The sequence below is a fragment of the Coregonus lavaretus genome (genome assembly GCF_964263955.1).
Source record: "Coregonus lavaretus genome assembly, contig: HAP1_SCAFFOLD_577, whole genome shotgun sequence".
In the NCBI taxonomy this organism is placed as follows: domain Eukaryota; kingdom Metazoa; phylum Chordata; class Actinopteri; order Salmoniformes; family Salmonidae; genus Coregonus; species Coregonus lavaretus.
Window position 1 is genome coordinate 31,174 of NW_028157899.1, and position 17,786 is coordinate 48,959.

A 17,786-nucleotide genomic window follows, 5' to 3' on the forward strand; every position below is an offset into this window, starting at 1 on the left:
TTGTCCAGTTGTAGTGTTCTAGTGTTAGGTGTTCTAGTGGTCCAGTTGTAGTGTTCTAGTGTTAGGTGTTCTAGTGGTCCAGTTGTAGTGTTCTAGTGTTAGGTGTTCTAGTGGTCCAGTTGTAGTGTTCTATTATTCTAGTGTTAGGTGTTCTAGTGGTCCAGTTGTAGTGTTCTAGTATTCTAGTGTTAGGTGTTCTAGTGGTCCAGTTGTAGTGTTCTAGTATTCTAGTGTTAGGTGTTCTAGTGGTCCAGTTGTAGTATTCTAGTGTTAGGTGTTCTAGTGGTCCAGTTGTAGTGTTCTAGTGTTCTAGTGTTAGGTGTTCTAGTGGTCCAGTTGTAGTGTTCTAGTGTTAGGTGTTCTAGTGGTCCAGTTGTAGTGTTCTAGTATTCTAGTGTTAGGTGTTCTAGTGGTCCAGTTGTAGTGTTCTAGTGTTAGGTGTTCTAGTGGTCCAGTTGTAGTGTTCTAGTGTTAGGTGTTCTAGTGGTCCAGTTGTAGTGTTCTAGTATTCTAGTGTTAGGTGTTCTAGTGGTCCAGTTGTAGTGTTCTAGTGTTAGGTGTTCTAGTGGTCCAGTTGTAGTGTTCTAGTGTTAGGTGTTCTAGTGGTCCAGTTGTAGTGTTCTAGTATTCTAGTGTTAGGTGTTCTAGTGGTCCAGTTGTAGTGTTCTAGTGTTAGGTTTTCTAGTGGTCCAGTTGTAGTGTTCTAGTGTTAGGTGTTCTAGTGGTCCAGTTGTAGTGTTCTAGTATTCTAGTGTTAGGTGTTTTAGTGGTCCAGTTGTAGTGTTCTAGTGTTAGGTTTTCTAGTGGTCCAGTTGTAGTGTTCTAGTGTTAGGTGTTCTAGTGGTCCAGTTGTAGTGTTCTAGTATTCTAGTGTTAGGTGTTCTAGTGGTCCAGTTGTAGTGTTCTAGTATTCTAGTGTTAGGTGTTCTAGTGGTCCAGTTGTAGTGTTCTAGTATTCTAGTGTTAGGTGTTCTAGTGGTCCAGTTGTAGTGTTCTAGTATTCTAGTGTTAGGTTTTCTAGTGGTCCAGTTGTAGTGTTCTATTGTTAGGTGTTCTAGTGGTCCAGTTGTAGTGTTCTAGTATTCTAGTGTTAGGTGTTCTAGTGGTCCAGTTGTAGTGTTCTAGTATTCTAGTGTTAGGTGTTCTAGTGGTCCAGTTGCAGTGTTCTAGGATTCTAGTGTTAGGTGTTCTAGTGGTCCAGTTGAAGTGTTAGGTGTTCTAGTGGTCCAGTTGAAGTGTTAGGTGTTCTAGTGGTCCAGTTGAAGTGTTCTGTGGTCCAGGGCTGTGGGTGTATACAGGCCAGACAGGTACATGAGCTAGGCTCAGGATAGAGAACAGGGACTTACTGCACACTAAAACACCCCAACTAATTTATTTATCTCGCTTTCTCAGCCCTCCTTTCTCCCAGAACAACCAAGACAAGAACTACCTGAATCTCATCTATGAAGGATACAAAGGTATGGGTTCATTCCTGCCTGCTCAATGTGTAAACTGATGTTTTCTAACTGTAGTGCTTTGTGTTTTATGTTGTAAATGTCTCTGAAACAATGTGTGCTGTTATTTTTGGAAAATAGTTTTTTTGGGGGGAAATAGTATGTTTCTTGGGGGGGATAAACGCCAAAAATAAGGTCTGTGGGAAACACAGGTTTAGGATAATCTACATGGCTAATTCTAACTTTTTAGGACTACAAACTAACAAGGTCTACGTGTCTCTCCTCTACCTCCCCCTGTCTCCCCTCTACCTCCCCCTGTCTCCCCTCTACCTCCCCCTCTACCTCCCCCTGTCTCCCCTCTACCTCCCCCTGTCTCCCCTCTACCTCCCCCGGTCTCCCCTCTACCTCCCCCAGTCTCCCCTCTACCTCCCCCTGTCTCCCCTCTACCTCCCCCTGTCTCCCCTCTACCTCCCCCTCTACCTCCCCCAGTCTCCCCTCTACCTCCCCCTGTCTCCCCTCTACCTCTCCCTGTCTCCCCTCTACCTCTCCCTGTCTCCCCTCTACCTCCCCCTGTCTCCCCTCTACCTCCCCCTCTACCTCCCCCTGTCTCCCCTCTACCTCCCCCAGTCTCCCCTCTACCTCCCCCCCTGTCTCCCCTCTACCTCCCCCTGTCTCCCCTCTACCTCCCCCTGTCTCCCCTCTACCTCCCCCCTTTCTCCCCTCTACCTCCCCCTGTCTCCCCTCTACCTCTCCCTGTCTCCCCTCTACCTCCCCCTGTCTCCCCTCTACCTCCCCCGGTCTCCCCTCTACCTCCCCCTGTCTCCCCTCTACCTCCCCCTGTCTCCCCTCTACCTCCCCCTGTCTCCCCTCTACCTCTCCCTGTCTCCCCTCTACCTCCCCCGGTCTCCCCTCTACCTCCCCCTGTCTCCCCTCTACCTCCCCCGGTCTCCCCTCTACCTCCCCCTGTCTCCCCTCTACCTGACTGACTGACTATGTGTGTCTCTTGTCCCCCTGCAGGGCGCAACAGTAAAGGAGGGACTTTCCCCCGACAGTTCCACTTGTCCAATGGTAGTAAAGACTACAGTGATGGTAAGAGGGCTTCTCCTGAACAATGCTGCACTATCACCCTACTGATAACACTGATAGGAGACTCCACCAGGCACCCAACCACTCCCATAGGGAAGGAGACTCCACCAGGCACCCAACCACTCCCATAGGGAAGAGAAATGAGCAGGCTAACCTTTACTCCACTCATTTATATTTCCTATGTATGTCTCTGGGAGCTGGATAACAACAGGGGAAAGAGAGAGAGAGGGAGAGAGAGAATACCTGCATGCTTTATATAATGTAGGGGAAGGAGAGAGCAGGGAGGGGAAGGAGAGAGAGAGAGAGAGAGAATACCTGCATGCTTTATATAATGTAGGGGAAGGAGAGAGAGAGAGAGAGAGAGAGAGAATACCTGCATGCTTTATATAATGTAGGGGAAGGAGAGAGAGAGAGCAGGGAGGGGAAGGAGAGAGAGAGAGCAGGGAGGGGAAGGAGAGAGAGAGAGCAGGGAGGGGAAGGAGAGAGAGAGAGCGCAGGGAGAGGAAGGAGAGAGAGAGAGAGAGAGAGAGCGCAGGGAGAGGAAGGAGAGCGAGAGAGAGAGCAGGGAGGGGAAGGAGAGCGAGAGAGAGCGCAGGGAGAGGAAGGAGAGAGAGAGAGAGCAGGGAGGGGAAGGAGAGAGCAGGGAGGGGAAGGAGAGAGCGAGAGAGAGAGAGAGAGAGAGAGAGAGAGAGAGAGAGAGAGAGAGAGAGAGAGAGAGAGAGAGAGAGAGAGAGAGAGAGAGAGAGAGAAATACTCAGACCTAAGAGAATCTTTCTTTCCCAAAATTATCATTCAGTACAAAGAATTTGAAACTATAAAATAAATAAAAATCCAATATTTATTGGGTGAAAAGCCAAAATGTGCAATTTTGGCAGGCAAATATGTGTCCTCCTGTTTTGTTTTGGCTTTCATACCATGTAATGTGTCTTCTCAGTCATGTTGAGACTGGTCGACTACTATTGCTTTAATGTATTGTTATTCTCATTAATATTGTTGTTGTAGTTGCTGTTAATGGTAATCCCATTTCCACTACTACTATTATTATTGCTGTTGGTCCCACCATTTTTGTTATATCTATACTTTGACAATGTAAGTAATTTTACTTGACATGTCAATAAAGTCTATTGAACTGAATTGAGAGAGAGCAGAGAGAGAGAGAGAGAGAGAGAGAGAGAGAGAGAGAGAGAGAGAGAGAGAGAGAGAGAGAGAGAGAGAGAGAGAGAGAGAGAGAGAGAGAGACTATATACAGTAGAGAGGCTATATACAGTAGAGAGGCTATATACAGGGGGTACCGGTACAGAGTCAATGTGAAATAACAGTAGGGAGGCTATATACAGGGGGTACCGGTACAGAGTCAACGGGAAATAACAGTAGGGAGGCTATATACAGGGGGTACCGGTACAGAGTCAACGTGAAATAACAGTAGGGAGGCTATATACAGGGGGTACCGGTACAGAGTCAATGGGAAATAACAGTAGGGAGGCTATATACAGGGGGTACCGGTACAGAGTCAATGGGAAATAACAGTAGGGAGGCTATATACAGGGGGTACCGGTACAGAGTCAATGGGAAATAACAGTAGGGAGGCTATATACAGGGGGTACCGGTACCGAGTCAATGGGAAATAACAGTAGGGAGGCTATATACAGGGGGTACCGGTACCGAGTCAATGGGAAATAACAGTAGAGAGGCTATATACAGGGGGTACCGGTACAGAGTCAATGGGAAATAACAGTAGGGAGGCTATATACAGGGGGACTGGTACAGAGTCAATGTGCGGGAGCACCTGCTAGTCGAGGTAATTGAGGTAATATGTACATGTAGGTAGAGTTAAAGTGACTATGCATAAATAATTAACAGAGTAGCAGCAGCGTAAAAGTGGGTGGGGGGGGACAATGCAAATAGTCCGGGTAGCCATGATTAGCTGTTCAGGAGTCTTATGGCTTGGGGGTAGAAGCTGTTAAGAATCCTTTTGGACCTAGACTTGGCGCTCAGGTACCACTTGCCGTGCGGTAGCAGAGAGAACAGTCTATGACTAGGGTGGCTGGAGTCTTCGAACATTTTTAGGGTCTTCCTTTGACACCGCCTGGTATAGAGGTCCTGGATGGCAGAGAGCTCGGCCCCAGTGATGTACTGGGCTGTACGCACTACCCTCTGTAGTGCCTTGCGGTCGGAGGCCGAGCAGTTGCCATACCAGGCGGTGATGCAACCAGTCAGGATGCTCTCGATGGTGCAGCTGTAGAACGTTTTGAGGATCTGAGGACCCATGCCAAATATTTTCAGTCTCCTGAGGGGGAATAGGCTTTGTCATGCCCTCTTCACAACTGTCTTGGTGTGTTTGGACCATGATAGTTCGTTGGTGATGTGGACACCAAGGAACTTGAAGCTCTCAACCTGTTCCACTACAGCCCCGTCGATGAGAATGGGGGCGTGCTCAGTCCTCTTTTTTTTCCTGTAGTCCACAATCATCTCCTTTGTCTTGATCACGTTGAGGGAGAGGTTGTTATCCTGGCACCACATGTCCAGGTCTCTGACCTCCTCCTTATAGGCTGTCTCATCGTTGTCGGTGATCAGGCCTACCACTGATGTGTCGTCGGCAAACTTAATGATGGTGTTGGAGTCATGCCTGGCCATGCAGTCATGGGTGAACAGGGAATACAGGAGGGGACTGAGCTCAGGGCCCTGGGTCTGAACCCCGCCCTGTGCAACTGGGTCCTGGACTTTGTGACGGGCCGCCCCCCAGGTGGTGAAGGTAGGAAACAACACCTCCACTACGCTGATCCTCAACACAGGGGCCCTACAAGGGTGCGTGCTCAGCCCCCTCCTGTACTCCCTGTTCACCCATGACTGCGTAGCCAAGCACGCCTCCAACTCAATCATCAAAATTACAGATGACACAACAGTAGTAGGCTTGATTACCAACAATGACGAGACCGCCTACAGGGAGGAGGTGAGGGCTCTGGGAGTGTGGTGCCAGGAAAATTACCTCTCCCTCAACGTCAACAAAACAAAGGAGCTGATCGTGGACTTCAGGAAACAGAAGAGGGTGCACCCCCCTATCCACATCGACGGGACCGCAGGGGAGAAGGTGGAAAGCTTCAAGTTCCTTGGCGTACACATCACTAATGATGTGAAATGGTCCACCCACACAGACAGTGTGGTGAAGAAGGCGCAACAGTGCCTCTTCAACCTCAGGAGGCTGAAGAAATGTGGCTTGGCATCTAAAACCCTCACAAACTTTTACAGATGCACAATTGAGAGCATCCTGTCGGGCTGTATCACCGCCTGGTACAGCAACTGTACCGCCCGCAACTGCAGGGCTCTCCAGAGGGTGGTGCGGTCCGCCGAACGCATTACCGGGGGCAAACTACCCGCCCTCCAAGACACATACAGCACCCGATGTCACAGGAAGGCCAAAAAGATCATCAAGGACATCAACCACCCGAGCCACTGCCTGTTCACCCCGCTATCATCCAGAAGGCGAGGACAGTACAGGTGCATCAAAGCTGGGACCAAGAGACTGAAAAACAGCTTCTATCTCAAGGCCATCAGACTGTTAAATATCCATCACTAGCCGGCTACCACCCGGTTACTCAACCCTGCACCTTAGAGGCTGCTGCCCTATATACATAGACATGGAATCACTGGCCACTTTAATAATGGAACACTAGTCACTTTAATAATGTTTACATACTGCTTTACTCATCTCATATGTATATACTGTATTCTATTCTACTGTATTTTTGTCAATGCCACTCCGACATTGCTCGTATTAATATTTATATATTTCTTAATTCCATTCTTTTACTTTTAGATTTGTGTGTATTGTTTTGAATTGTTTGATATTATTGCACTGTTTGAGCTAGAAACACAAGCATTTCGCTACACCCGCAATAACATCTGCTAAATATGTGTATGTGACCAATATAAATTGATTTGATTTGATTTGAATGGAGAATTGAATGGACTTGGAGGAGAAAGTGTCTTGCAGGAGAGGATGACATGGAGGTGTCGGTCTGAAACAGAACTTTAGTAAACGGCCTCTGACCTCATTGAGGCACGTCTTCCTGACGGAGATGGCAAGGAATGGACAGACACTTTTCTGAAGATTGATCATCCTTGAGATGTTTCTACAACTTGATTGGAGTCCATCTGTGGTAAATTCAAATGATTGGACATGATTCGGAAAGGCACACACCTATCTATATAAGGTTCCACAGTTGACAGTGCATTTCAGAGCAAAAACCAAGCCATGAGGTCGAAGGAATTGTCCGTAGAGACAGGATTGTGTCGAGGCACAGATCTGGGGAAGGGTACCAAAACATTTCTGCAACACTGAAGGTCCCCAAGAACACAGTGGCCTCCATCATTCTTAAATGGAATAAGTTTGGAACCACCAAGACTCTTCCTAATGCTGGCTGCACGGCCAAACTGAGCAATCGGGGGAGAAGGGCCTTGGTCAGGGAGGTGACCAAGAACCTGATGGTCACTCTGACAGCGCTCCAGAGTTCCTCTTTGGAAATGGGAGAACCTTCCAGAAGGACAACCATCTCTGCAGCACTCCACCAATCAGGCCTTTATGGTAGAGTGGCCAGACGGAAGCCACTCCTCAGTAAAGGCCACATGACAGCCCACTTGTAGTTTGCCAAAAGGAACCTAAAGGACTCTCAGACCATGAGAAACAAGATTCTCTGGTCTGATGAAACCAAGATTGAACTCTTTGTTACCAGCCTCAGAAATTGCAGCCCAAATATAGTTGAAGTCGGAGGTTTACATACGCCTTAGCCAAATACATTTAAACTCAGTGTTTCACAATTCCTGACATTTAATCCTAGTAAAAATGATCTGTCTTAGGTCAGTTAGGATCACCACTTTATTTTAAGAATGTAAAATGTCAGAATAATAGTAGAGAGAATGATTTATTTCAGCTTTTATTTCTTTCATCACATTCCCAGTGGGTCAGAAGTTTACATACACTCAATTAGTATTTGGTAGCATTGCCTTTAAATTGTTTAACTTAGGTCAAATGTTTCGAGTAGCCTTCCACAAGCTTCCCACAATAAGTTGGGTGAATTTTGGCCCATTCCTTCTGACAGAGCTGGTGTAACTGAGTCAGGTTTGTAGGCCTCCTTGCTCGCACACGCTTTTTCAGTTCTGCCCACAAATTTTCTATAGGATTGAGGTCAGGGCTTTGTGATGGCCACTCCAGTACCTTGACTTTCTTGTCCTTAAGCCATTTTGCCACAACTTTGGAAGTATGCTTGGGGTCATTGTCCATTTGGAAGACCCATTTGCGACCAAGCTTTAACTTCCTGACTGATGTCTTGAGATTTTGCTTCAATATATCCACATAATTTTCCTTCCTCATGATGCCATCTATTTTGTGAAGTGCACCAGTCCCTCCTGCAGCAAAGCACCCCCACAGCATGATGCTACCACCCCCGTGCTTCACGGTTGGGATGGTGTTCTTCGGCTTGCAAGTTCCCCCTTTTTCCTCCAAACATAACGATGGTATTATGGCCAAACAGTTCTATTTTTGTTTCATCAGACCAGAGGACATTTCTCCAAAAAGTACGATCTTTGTCCCCATGTGCAGTTGCAAACCGTAGTCTGGCTTTTTTATGGCGGTTTTGGAGCAGTGGCTTCTTCCTTGCTGAGCGGCCTTTCAGGTTATGTTGATATAGGACTCGTTTTACTGTGGATATAGATACTTTTGTACCTGTTTCCTCCAGCATCTTCACAAGGTCCTTTGCTGTTGTTCTGGGATTGATTTGCACTTTTCGCACCAAAGTACGTTCATCTCTAGGAGACAGAATGTGTCTCCTTCCTGAGCGGTATGACGGCTGCATGGTCCCATGGTGTTTATACTTGCGTACTATTGTTTGTACAGATGAACGTGGTACCTTCAGGCGTTTGGAAATTGCTCCCAAGGATGAACCAGACTTGTGGTCTACAATTTGTTTTCTGAGGTCTTGGCTGATCTCTTTGGATTTTCCCATGATGTCAAGCAAAGAGGCACTGAGTTTGAAGGTAGGCCTTGAAATACATCCACAGGTACACCTCCAATTGACTCAAATGATGTCAATTAGCCTATCAAAAGCTTCTAAAGCCATGACATCATTTTCTGGAATTTTCCAAGCTGTTTAAAGGCACAGTCAACTTAGTGTATGTAAACTTCTGACCCACTGGAATTGTGATACAGTGAATTATAAGTGAAATAATCTGTCTGTAAACAATTGTTGGAAAAATTACTTGTGTCATGCACAAAGTAGATGTCCTAACCGACTTGCCAAAACTATAGTTTGTTAACAAGAAATGTGTGGAGTGGTTGAAAAACGAGTTTTAATGACTCCAACCTAAGTGTATGTAAACTTCCGACTTCAACTGTAAATGCTTCACAGAGTTCAAGTAACAGACACATCAAGCGCTATGATGAAACTGGCTCTCATGAGGACCACCACAGGAATGGAAGACCCAGAGTTACCTCTGCTGCAGAGGATAAGTTCATTAGAAATACCAGCCTCAGAAATTGCAGCCCAAAGAAATGCTTCACAGAGTTCAAGTCACAGACACATCTCAACATCAACTGTTCAGAGGAGACTGTGTGAATCAGGCCTTCATGGTCGAATTGCTGCAAAGAAACCACTACTAAAGGACACCAATAAGAAGAAGAGACTTGCTTGGGCCAAGAAACACAAGCAATTGACATTAGACCGGTGGAAATGTGTCCTTTGGTCTGGAGTCCAAATTGGAGATTATTGGTTCCAACCTCTGTGTCTTTGTGAGACGCAGAGAAGGTGAATGGATGATCTCTGCATGTGTGGTTCCCACCGTGAAGCATGGAGGAGGAGGTGTGATGGTGTGGGAGTGCTTTGCTGGTGACACTGTCTGTGACTTATTTAGAATTCAAGGCACACTTAACCAGCATGGCTACCACAGCATTCTGCAGCGATACACCACCCCATCTGTTTTGGGCTTAGTGGGACTGTCACTTGTTTTTCAACAGGACAATGAACCAAAACACCTCCAGGCTGTGTAAGGGCTATTTGACCAAGAAGGAGAGTGATGGAGTGCTGCATCAGATGACCTGGCCTCCACAATCCCCCGACCTCAACCAAATTGAGATGGTTTGGGATGAGTCGGACTTCAGAGTGAAGGAAAAGCAGCCAACAAGTGCTCAGCATATGTGGGAACTCCTTCAAGACTGTTGGAAAAGCATTCCAGGTGAAGCTGGTTGACAGAATGCCAAGAGTGTGCAAAGCTGTTATCAAGGCAAAGGGTGGCTACTTTGAAGAATCTCAAATCTAAAATATATATTGATTTGTTTAACACTTTTTTGGTTACTACATGATTCCATATGTGTTATTTAATAGTTTTGATGTCTTCAGTATTATTCTACAATGTAGAAAATAGTAAAAATAAAGAAAGACCCTTGAATGAGTAGGTGTTCTAAAACCTTTGACCAGAAGTGACATGTTTCAAGCAGACCACCAGTTCCTGCGCCTAAGAACGCCAAGGTAACGTGCCTAAATGACTATTGCCCCGTAGCCAAGGTAACCTCACATCTGGAGCCATCTGGTCATCGCTCACATCAACACCATCATCCCAGACACCCTGGACCCAATCCAATGTGCATACCGCCCCAACAGATCCACAGATGACGCAATCTCACTCCACACTGCCCTTTCCCACTTGGAGAAAAGCAACACCTACATAAGAATGCTTTTCATTGAATACAGCTCAGCGTTCAAGACTGTAGTGTCCTCCAAGCTCATCACTAATCTAAGGACCCTAGACTGAACACCTCCCTCTGCAATTGGATCCTGGACTTCCTTACGCCAGGTGGTAAGGGTAAGCAACACTTCCGCCACGCTGATCCTCAACACGGGGGCCCCTCGGGGGTGCATACTTAGTCCCCTCCTGTACTCCCTGTTCACCCACGACTGCGTGGCCAGGCACGACTCCAACACCATCATTAAGTTTCCCGACAACACGACGGTGGTAGGCCTGATCACCGACAACGATGAGACAGCCTATAGGGAGGAGGTCAGAGACCTGGCAGTGTGGTGCCAGGACAACAACCTCTCCTTCAGCGTGAGCAAGACAAAGGAGCTGACCGTGGACTACAGGAAACAGAGGGCCGAGCATGTCCCCATTCGCATCAACAGGGTTGTAGTGGAGCTGGTCGAGAGCTTCAAGTTCCTCTGTGTCCACATCACTAATGATCAATCATGGTCCAAACGCACCAACACAGTCATGAAGAGGGCACGACAACGCCTCTTCCCCCTCAGGATGCTGAAAATATTTGGCATGGGCCCTCAGATCCTCAAGAAGTTATACAGTTGCACCATTGAGAGAATCTTGACTGGCTGCATCACCACTTAAGTATGGAAACTGCTTGGCATCCAACCGCAAGGCGCTACAGAGGGCAGTGCGGACGGCCCAACACATCACTGTGGCAAAGCTCCCTGCCATCCAGGACCTCTATACCAGGCGGTGTCAGAGGAAGTCCCTAAAAATTGTCAAAGACTCCAGCCACCCAAGTCATAGACTGTTCTCTCTGCTACTACACAGCAAGCTGTACCGAGACACCAAGTATGGAACCAACAGGACCCTGAACAGCTTCTACCCCCAAGCCATAGGACTGCTAAGTAGTTAACCAAATAGCTACCCAGACCATCTGCATTGACACTTCTTTGACTCATCACATACGCTGCTGCTACTGTTTACTAGGGCGGCAGATAGACTAGCGGTTAAGAGTGTTGAGCCAGTAACCAAAAGGTTGCTGGTTTGAATCCCCGAGCAGACTAGGTGAAAAATATGCCTATGTGCCCTTGAGCAAGGCACTTAACCCTAATTGCTCCTGTAAGTCGCTCTGGATAAGAGCGTCTGATAAATGACTAAAATGTACCAACAAAAAAAAAGTACTCTGTCACTTTATTCCTAGTTATATGTACATACCTACCTTAATTACCTCGTACCCCTGCACATCGACTAAGTACAGCTACCCCATGTATACAGCCGAGTTATCATTGTGTATCTATTATTTCATGTTTTCCTTTTCAGTTATTTTCTTTCTCTCTGTGTTGTTGGGAAGGCTCCGTACGTAAGCATTTCACTGTTAGTCCACACCTGTTTACGAAGCATGTGACAAATAAGATTTGATTTGAAATGTAAATAGTTTATTCGAACAGTATTTATGAGCACAGTACATTGAGTTTGTGCATAGAATTAACATGTATGCTCTTTTGGTGCGAGTTCGTGTCCAGGTCGCAGGACGTTCCCTCGGAGCTTCATGCCTCAGGAGAACCTGTTCCAGCTGGTTCCGTCCAGTCGGACGCGGAGCTACAACGGAGACAGCACGCTGCAGTACAGCGACCTCAGAACACTGGGCCGAGCCACAGAGAAGAGCTGCCCCCACAGAGAAGCAGCCGCATGTGAGTAAAGTCCCCCGCTGAAGACCGGCGTTTGGTAAAGACTACTGCTAATGACCCCCCTAAGTGGGGTGAATCAGAGCTCTGGTGTGGATGTGTCATTCTTTCTGAACAGAAGACTGACTGGAGAGGAAAAGGCAGAGAATAGATCATTCTAGCAGAACATTGGAGTCTACTGCCCCCTACTGCTGGGAAGCTTGGTTGCTGTGTCATAGGGACCAGGGTTATTTAAAAAATGCATATATTATTACTTTTTTGGGGGTAGATCAGCTATAATATTGCAGATAGATTGTGGGTTCATTTCAGGACCAGGGTTACCGGTAGGTTGCTGTGTCGTAGGGACCAGGGTTACCGGTAGGTTGCTGTGTCGTAGGGACCAGGGTTACCGGTAGGTTGCTGTGTCATCAGGACCAGGGTTACCGGTAGGTTGCTATGTCGTAGGGACCAGGGTTACCGGTAGGTTGCTGCGTCATCAGGGACCAGGGTTACCGGTAGGTTGCTGTGTCATCAGGACCAGGGTTACCGGTAGGTTGCTATGTCGTAGGGACCAGGGTTACCGGTAGGTTGCTGTGTCGTAGGGACCAGGGTTACCGGTAGGTTGCTATGTCGTAGGGACCAGGGTTACCGGTAGGTTGCTGTGTCGTAGGGACCAGGGTTACCAGTAGGTTGCTGTGTCGTAGGGACCAGTGTTACCGGTAGGTTGCTGTGTCGTAGGGACCAGGGTTACCGGTAGGTTGCTGTGTCGTAGGGACCAGGGTTACCGGTAGGTTGCTGTGTCGTAGGGACCAGGGTTACCGGTAGGTTGCTGTGTCATCAGGACCAGGGTTACCGGTAGGTTGCTGTGTCGTAGGGACCAGGGTTACCAGTAGGTTGCTGTGTCATCAGGACCAGGGTTACCGGTAGGTTGCTGTGTCGTAGGGACCAGGGTTACCGGTAGGTTGCTGTGTCATCAGGACCAGGGTTACCGGTAGGTTGCTGTGTCGTAGGGACCAGGGTTACCAGTAGGTTGCTGTGTCGTAGGGACCAGGGTTACCGGTAGGTTGCTGTGTAGTAGGGACCAGGGTTACCGGTAGATTGCTGTGTCATAGGGACCAGGGTTACCGGTAAGTTGCTGTGTCGTAGGGACCAGGGTTACCGGTAGGTTGCTGTGTCGTAGGGACCAGGGTTACCGGTAGGTTGCTATGTCGTAGGGACCAGGGTTACCGGTAGGTTGCTGTGTCGTAGGGACCAGGGTTACCGGTAGGTTGCTGTGTCGTCAGGACCAGGGTTACCGGTAGGTTGCTGTGTCATCAGGACCAGGGTTACCGGTAGGTTGCTGTGTCATCAGGACCAGGGTTACCGGTAGGTTGCTGTGTCATCAGGACCAGGGTTACCGGTAGGTTGCTGTGTCATCAGGACCAGGGTTACCGGTAGGTTGCTGTGTCGTAGGGACCAGGGTTACCGGCAGGTTGCTGTGTTGTAGGGACCAGGGTTACCGGTAGGTTGCTGTGTCGTAGGGACCAGGGTTACCGGTAGGTTGCTGTGTCGTCAGGACCAGGGTTACCGGTAGGTTGCTGTGTCGTAGGGACCAGGGTTACCGGTAGGTTGCTGTGTCGTAGGGACCAGGGTTACCGGTAGGTTGCTGTGTCGTAGGGTCCAGGGTTACCGGTAGGTTGCTGTGTCGTAGGGACCAGGGTTACCGGTAGGTTGCTATGTCGTAGGGACCAGGGTTACCGGTAGGTTGCTGTGTCGTAGGGACCAGGGTTACCGGTAGGTTGCTGTGTCATCAGGACCAGGGTTACCGGTAGGTTGCTGTGTCGTAGGGACCAGGGTTACCGGTAGGTTGCTATGTCGTAGGGACCAGGGTTACCGGAATGTTGCTGTGTCGTAGGGACCAGGGTTACCGGTAGGTTGCTGTGTCATCAGGACCAGGGTTACCAGTAGGTTGCTGTGTCGTAGGAACCAGGGTTACCAGTAGATTGCTGTGTCGTAGGGACCAGGGTTACCGGTAGGTTGCTGTGTCATCAGGACCAGGGTTACCGGTAGGTTGCTGTGTCATCAGGACCAGGGTTACCGGTAGGTTGCTATGTCGTAGGGACCAGGGTTACCAGTAGATTGCTGTGTCGTAGGGACCAGGGTTACCGGTAGGTTGCTGTGTCGTAGGGACCAGGGTTACCGGTAGGTTGCTGTGTCGTAGGGACCAGGGTTACCGGTAGGTTGCTGTGTCATCAGGGACCAGGGTTACCGGTAGGTTGCTGTGTCATCAGGGACCAGGGTTACCGGTAGGTTGCTGTGTCGTAGGGACCAGGGTTACCGGTAGGTTGCTGTGTCGTCAGGGACCAGGGTTACCGGTAGGTTGCTGTGTCATCAGGACCAGGGTTACCGGTAGGTTGCTGTGTCGTAGGAACCAGGGTTACCAGTAGATTGCTGTGTCATCAGGGACCAGGGTTACCGGTAGGTTGCTGTGTCATCAGGGACCAGGGTTACCGGTAGGTTGCTATGTCGTAGGGACCAGGGTTACCGGTAGGTTGCTGTGTCGTAGGGACCAGTGTTACCGGTAGGTTGCTGTGTCGTCAGGACCAGGGTTACTGGTAGGTTGCTGTGTCGTCGGGACCAGGGTTACCGGTAGGTTGCTGTGTCGTAGGGACCAGGGTTACCGGTAGGTTGCTGTGTCGTAGGGACCAGGGTTACCGGTAGGTTGCTGTGTCATCAGGACCAGGGTTACCGGTAGGTTGCTGTGTCATCAGGACCAGTGTTACCGGTAGGTTGCTGTGTCATCAGGACCAGGGTTACCGGTAGGTTGCTATGTCGTAGGGACCAGGGTTACCGGTAGGTTGCTGCGTCATCAGGGACCAGGGTTACCGGTAGGTTGCTGTGTCATAGGGACCAGGGTTACCGGTAGGTTGCTGTGTCATCAGGACCAGGGTTACCGGTAGGTTGCTATGTCGTAGGGACCAGGGTTACCGGTAGGTTGCTGTGTCGTAGGGACCAGGGTTACCGGTAGGTTGCTGTGTCATCAGGACCAGGGTTACCGGTAGGTTGCTGTGTCGTAGGGACCAGGGTTACCGGTAGGTTGCTGTGTCGTAGGGACCAGGGTTACCGGTAGGTTGCTGTGTCGTAGGGACCAGGGTTACCGGTAGGTTGCTGTGTCATCAGGACCAGGGTTACCGGTAGGTTGCTATGTCATCAGGACCAGGGTTACCGGTAGGTTGCTATGTCATCAGGACCAGGGTTACCGGTAGGTTGCTGTGTCGTAGGGACCAGGGTTACCAGTAGGTTGCTGTGTCGTAGGGACCAGGGTTACCGGTAGGTTGCTGTGTCGTAGGGACCAGGGTTACCGGTAGGTTGCTGTGTCGTAGGGACCAGGGTTACCGGTAGGTTGCTGTGTCGTAGGGACCAGGGTTACCGGTAGGTTGCTGTGTCGTAGGGACCAGGGTTACCGGTAGGTTGCTATGTCGTAGGGACCAGGGTTACCGGTAGGTTGCTGTGTCATAGGGACCAGGGTTACCGGTAGGTTGCTGTGTCATCAGGACCAGGGTTACCGGTAGGTTGCTGTGTCGTAGGGACCAGGGTTACCGGTAGGTTGCTGTGTCATCAGGACCAGGGTTACCGGTAGGTTGCTGTGTCGTAGGGACCAGGGTTACCGGTAGGTTGCTGTGTCGTAGGGACCAGGGTTACCGGTAGATTGCTGTGTCGTAGGGACCAGGGTTACCGGTAAGTTGCTGTGTCGTAGGGACCAGGGTTACCGGTAGGTTGCTGTGTCGTAGGGACCAGGGTTACCGGTAGGTTGCTGTGTCGTAGGGACCAGGGTTACCGGTAGGTTGCTGTGTCGTAGGGACCAGGGTTACCGGTAGGTTGCTGTGTCATCAGGGACCAGGGTTACCGGTAGGTAGCTGTGTCATCAGGGACCAGGGTTACCGGTATGTTGCTGTGTCGTAGGGACCAGGGTTACCGGTAGGTTGCTGCGTCATCAGGGACCAGGGTTACCGGTAGGTTGCTGTGTCATAGGGACCAGGGTTACCGGTAGGTTGCTGTGTCATCAGGACCAGGGTTACCGGTAGGTTGCTATGTCGTAGGGACCAGGGTTACCGGTAGGTTGCTGTGTCGTAGGGACCAGGGTTACCGGTAGGTTGCTGTGTCATCAGGACCAGGGTTACCGGTAGGTTGCTGTGTCGTAGGGACCAGGGTTACCGGTAGGTTGCTGTGTCGTAGGGACCAGGGTTACCGGTAGGTTGCTGTGTCGTAGGGACCAGGGTTACCGGTAGGTTGCTGTGTCATCAGGACCAGGGTTACCGGTAGGTTGCTATGTCATCAGGACCAGGGTTACCGGTAGGTTGCTATGTCATCAGGACCAGGGTTACCGGTAGGTTGCTGTGTCGTAGGGACCAGGGTTACCAGTAGGTTGCTGTGTCGTAGGGACCAGGGTTACCGGTAGGTTGCTGTGTCGTAGGGACCAGGGTTACCGGTAGGTTGCTGTGTCGTAGGGACCAGGGTTACCGGTAGGTTGCTGTGTCGTAGGGACCAGGGTTACCGGTAGGTTGCTGTGTCGTAGGGACCAGGGTTACCGGTAGGTTGCTATGTCGTAGGGACCAGGGTTACCGGTAGGTTGCTGTGTCATAGGGACCAGGGTTACCGGTAGGTTGCTGTGTCATCAGGACCAGGGTTACCGGTAGGTTGCTGTGTCGTAGGGACCAGGGTTACCGGTAGGTTGCTGTGTCATCAGGACCAGGGTTACCGGTAGGTTGCTGTGTCGTAGGGACCAGGGTTACCGGTAGGTTGCTGTGTCGTAGGGACCAGGGTTACCGGTAGGTTGCTGTGTCGTAGGGACCAGGGTTACCGGTAGATTGCTGTGTCGTAGGGACCAGGGTTACCGGTAAGTTGCTGTGTCGTAGGGACCAGGGTTACCGGTAGGTTGCTGTGTCGTAGGGACCAGGGTTACCGGTAGGTTGCGTGTCGTAGGGACCAGGGTTACCGGTAGGTTGCTGTGTCGTCAGGACCAGGGTTACCGGTAGGTTGCTGTGTCATCAGGACCAGGGTTACCGGTAGGTTGCTGTGTCGTAGGGACCAGGGTTACCGGTAGGTTGCTGTGTCATCAGGACCAGGGTTACCGGTAGGTTGCTGTGTCGTAGGGACCAGGGTTACCGGTAGGTTGCTGTGTCATCAGGACCAGGGTTACCGGTAGGTTGCTGTGTCGTAGGGACCAGGGTTACCGGTAGGTTGCTATGTCGTAGGGACCAGGGTTACCGGTAGGTTGCTGTGTCGTAGGGACCAGGGTTACCGGTAGGTTGCTGTGTCATCAGGACCAGGGTTACTGGTAGGTTGCTGTGTCATCAGGACCAGGGTTACCGGTAGGTTGCTATGTCGTAGGGACCAGGGTTACCGGTAGGTTGCTGTGTTGTAGGGACCAGGGTTACCGGTAGGTTGCTGTGTCGTCAGGACCAGGGTTACTGGTAGGTTGCTGTGTCGTAGGGACCAGGGTTACCGGTAGGTTGCTGTGTCGTAGGGACCAGGGTTACCGGTAGGTTGCTGTGTCGTAGGGTCCAGGGTTACCGGTAGGTTGCTGTGTCGTAGGGACCAGGGTTACCGGTAGGTTGCTATGTCGTAGGGACCAGGGTTACCGGTAGGTTGCTGTGTCGTAGGGACCAGGGTTACCGGTAGGTTGCTGTGTCATCAGGACCAGGGTTACCGGTAGGTTGCTGTGTCGTAGGGACCAGGGTTACCGGTAGGTTGCTGTGTCGTCAGGACCAGGGTTACCGGTAGGTTGCTGTGTCATCAGGACCAGGGTTACCGGTAGGTTGCTGTGTCGTAGGGACCAGGGTTACCGGTAGGTTGCTGTGTCATCAGGGACCAGGGT

General features: G+C 50.1%; 1 protein-coding gene across 1 annotated transcript in view; it reads left to right on the forward strand.

Moving 5' to 3' along the window:
• Nucleotides 1-1,392: 1,392 nt before the first annotated feature.
• The window catches only part of LOC311124656 (mitogen-activated protein kinase kinase kinase 3-like), a gene marked incomplete at its 5' end in the record, with an annotated part of 55,950 nt that continues 39,556 nt past the window's right edge, over nucleotides 1,393-17,786 (forward strand). Inside the window, 3 exons of the mRNA XM_084198765.1 lie at nucleotides 1,393-1,457; nucleotides 2,451-2,522; nucleotides 11,789-11,956. Coding sequence (XP_084054891.1) covers nucleotides 1,393-1,457; nucleotides 2,451-2,522; nucleotides 11,789-11,956 — 305 coding nt within the window. The remainder of the gene's footprint in view (nucleotides 1,458-2,450; nucleotides 2,523-11,788; nucleotides 11,957-17,786) is intronic.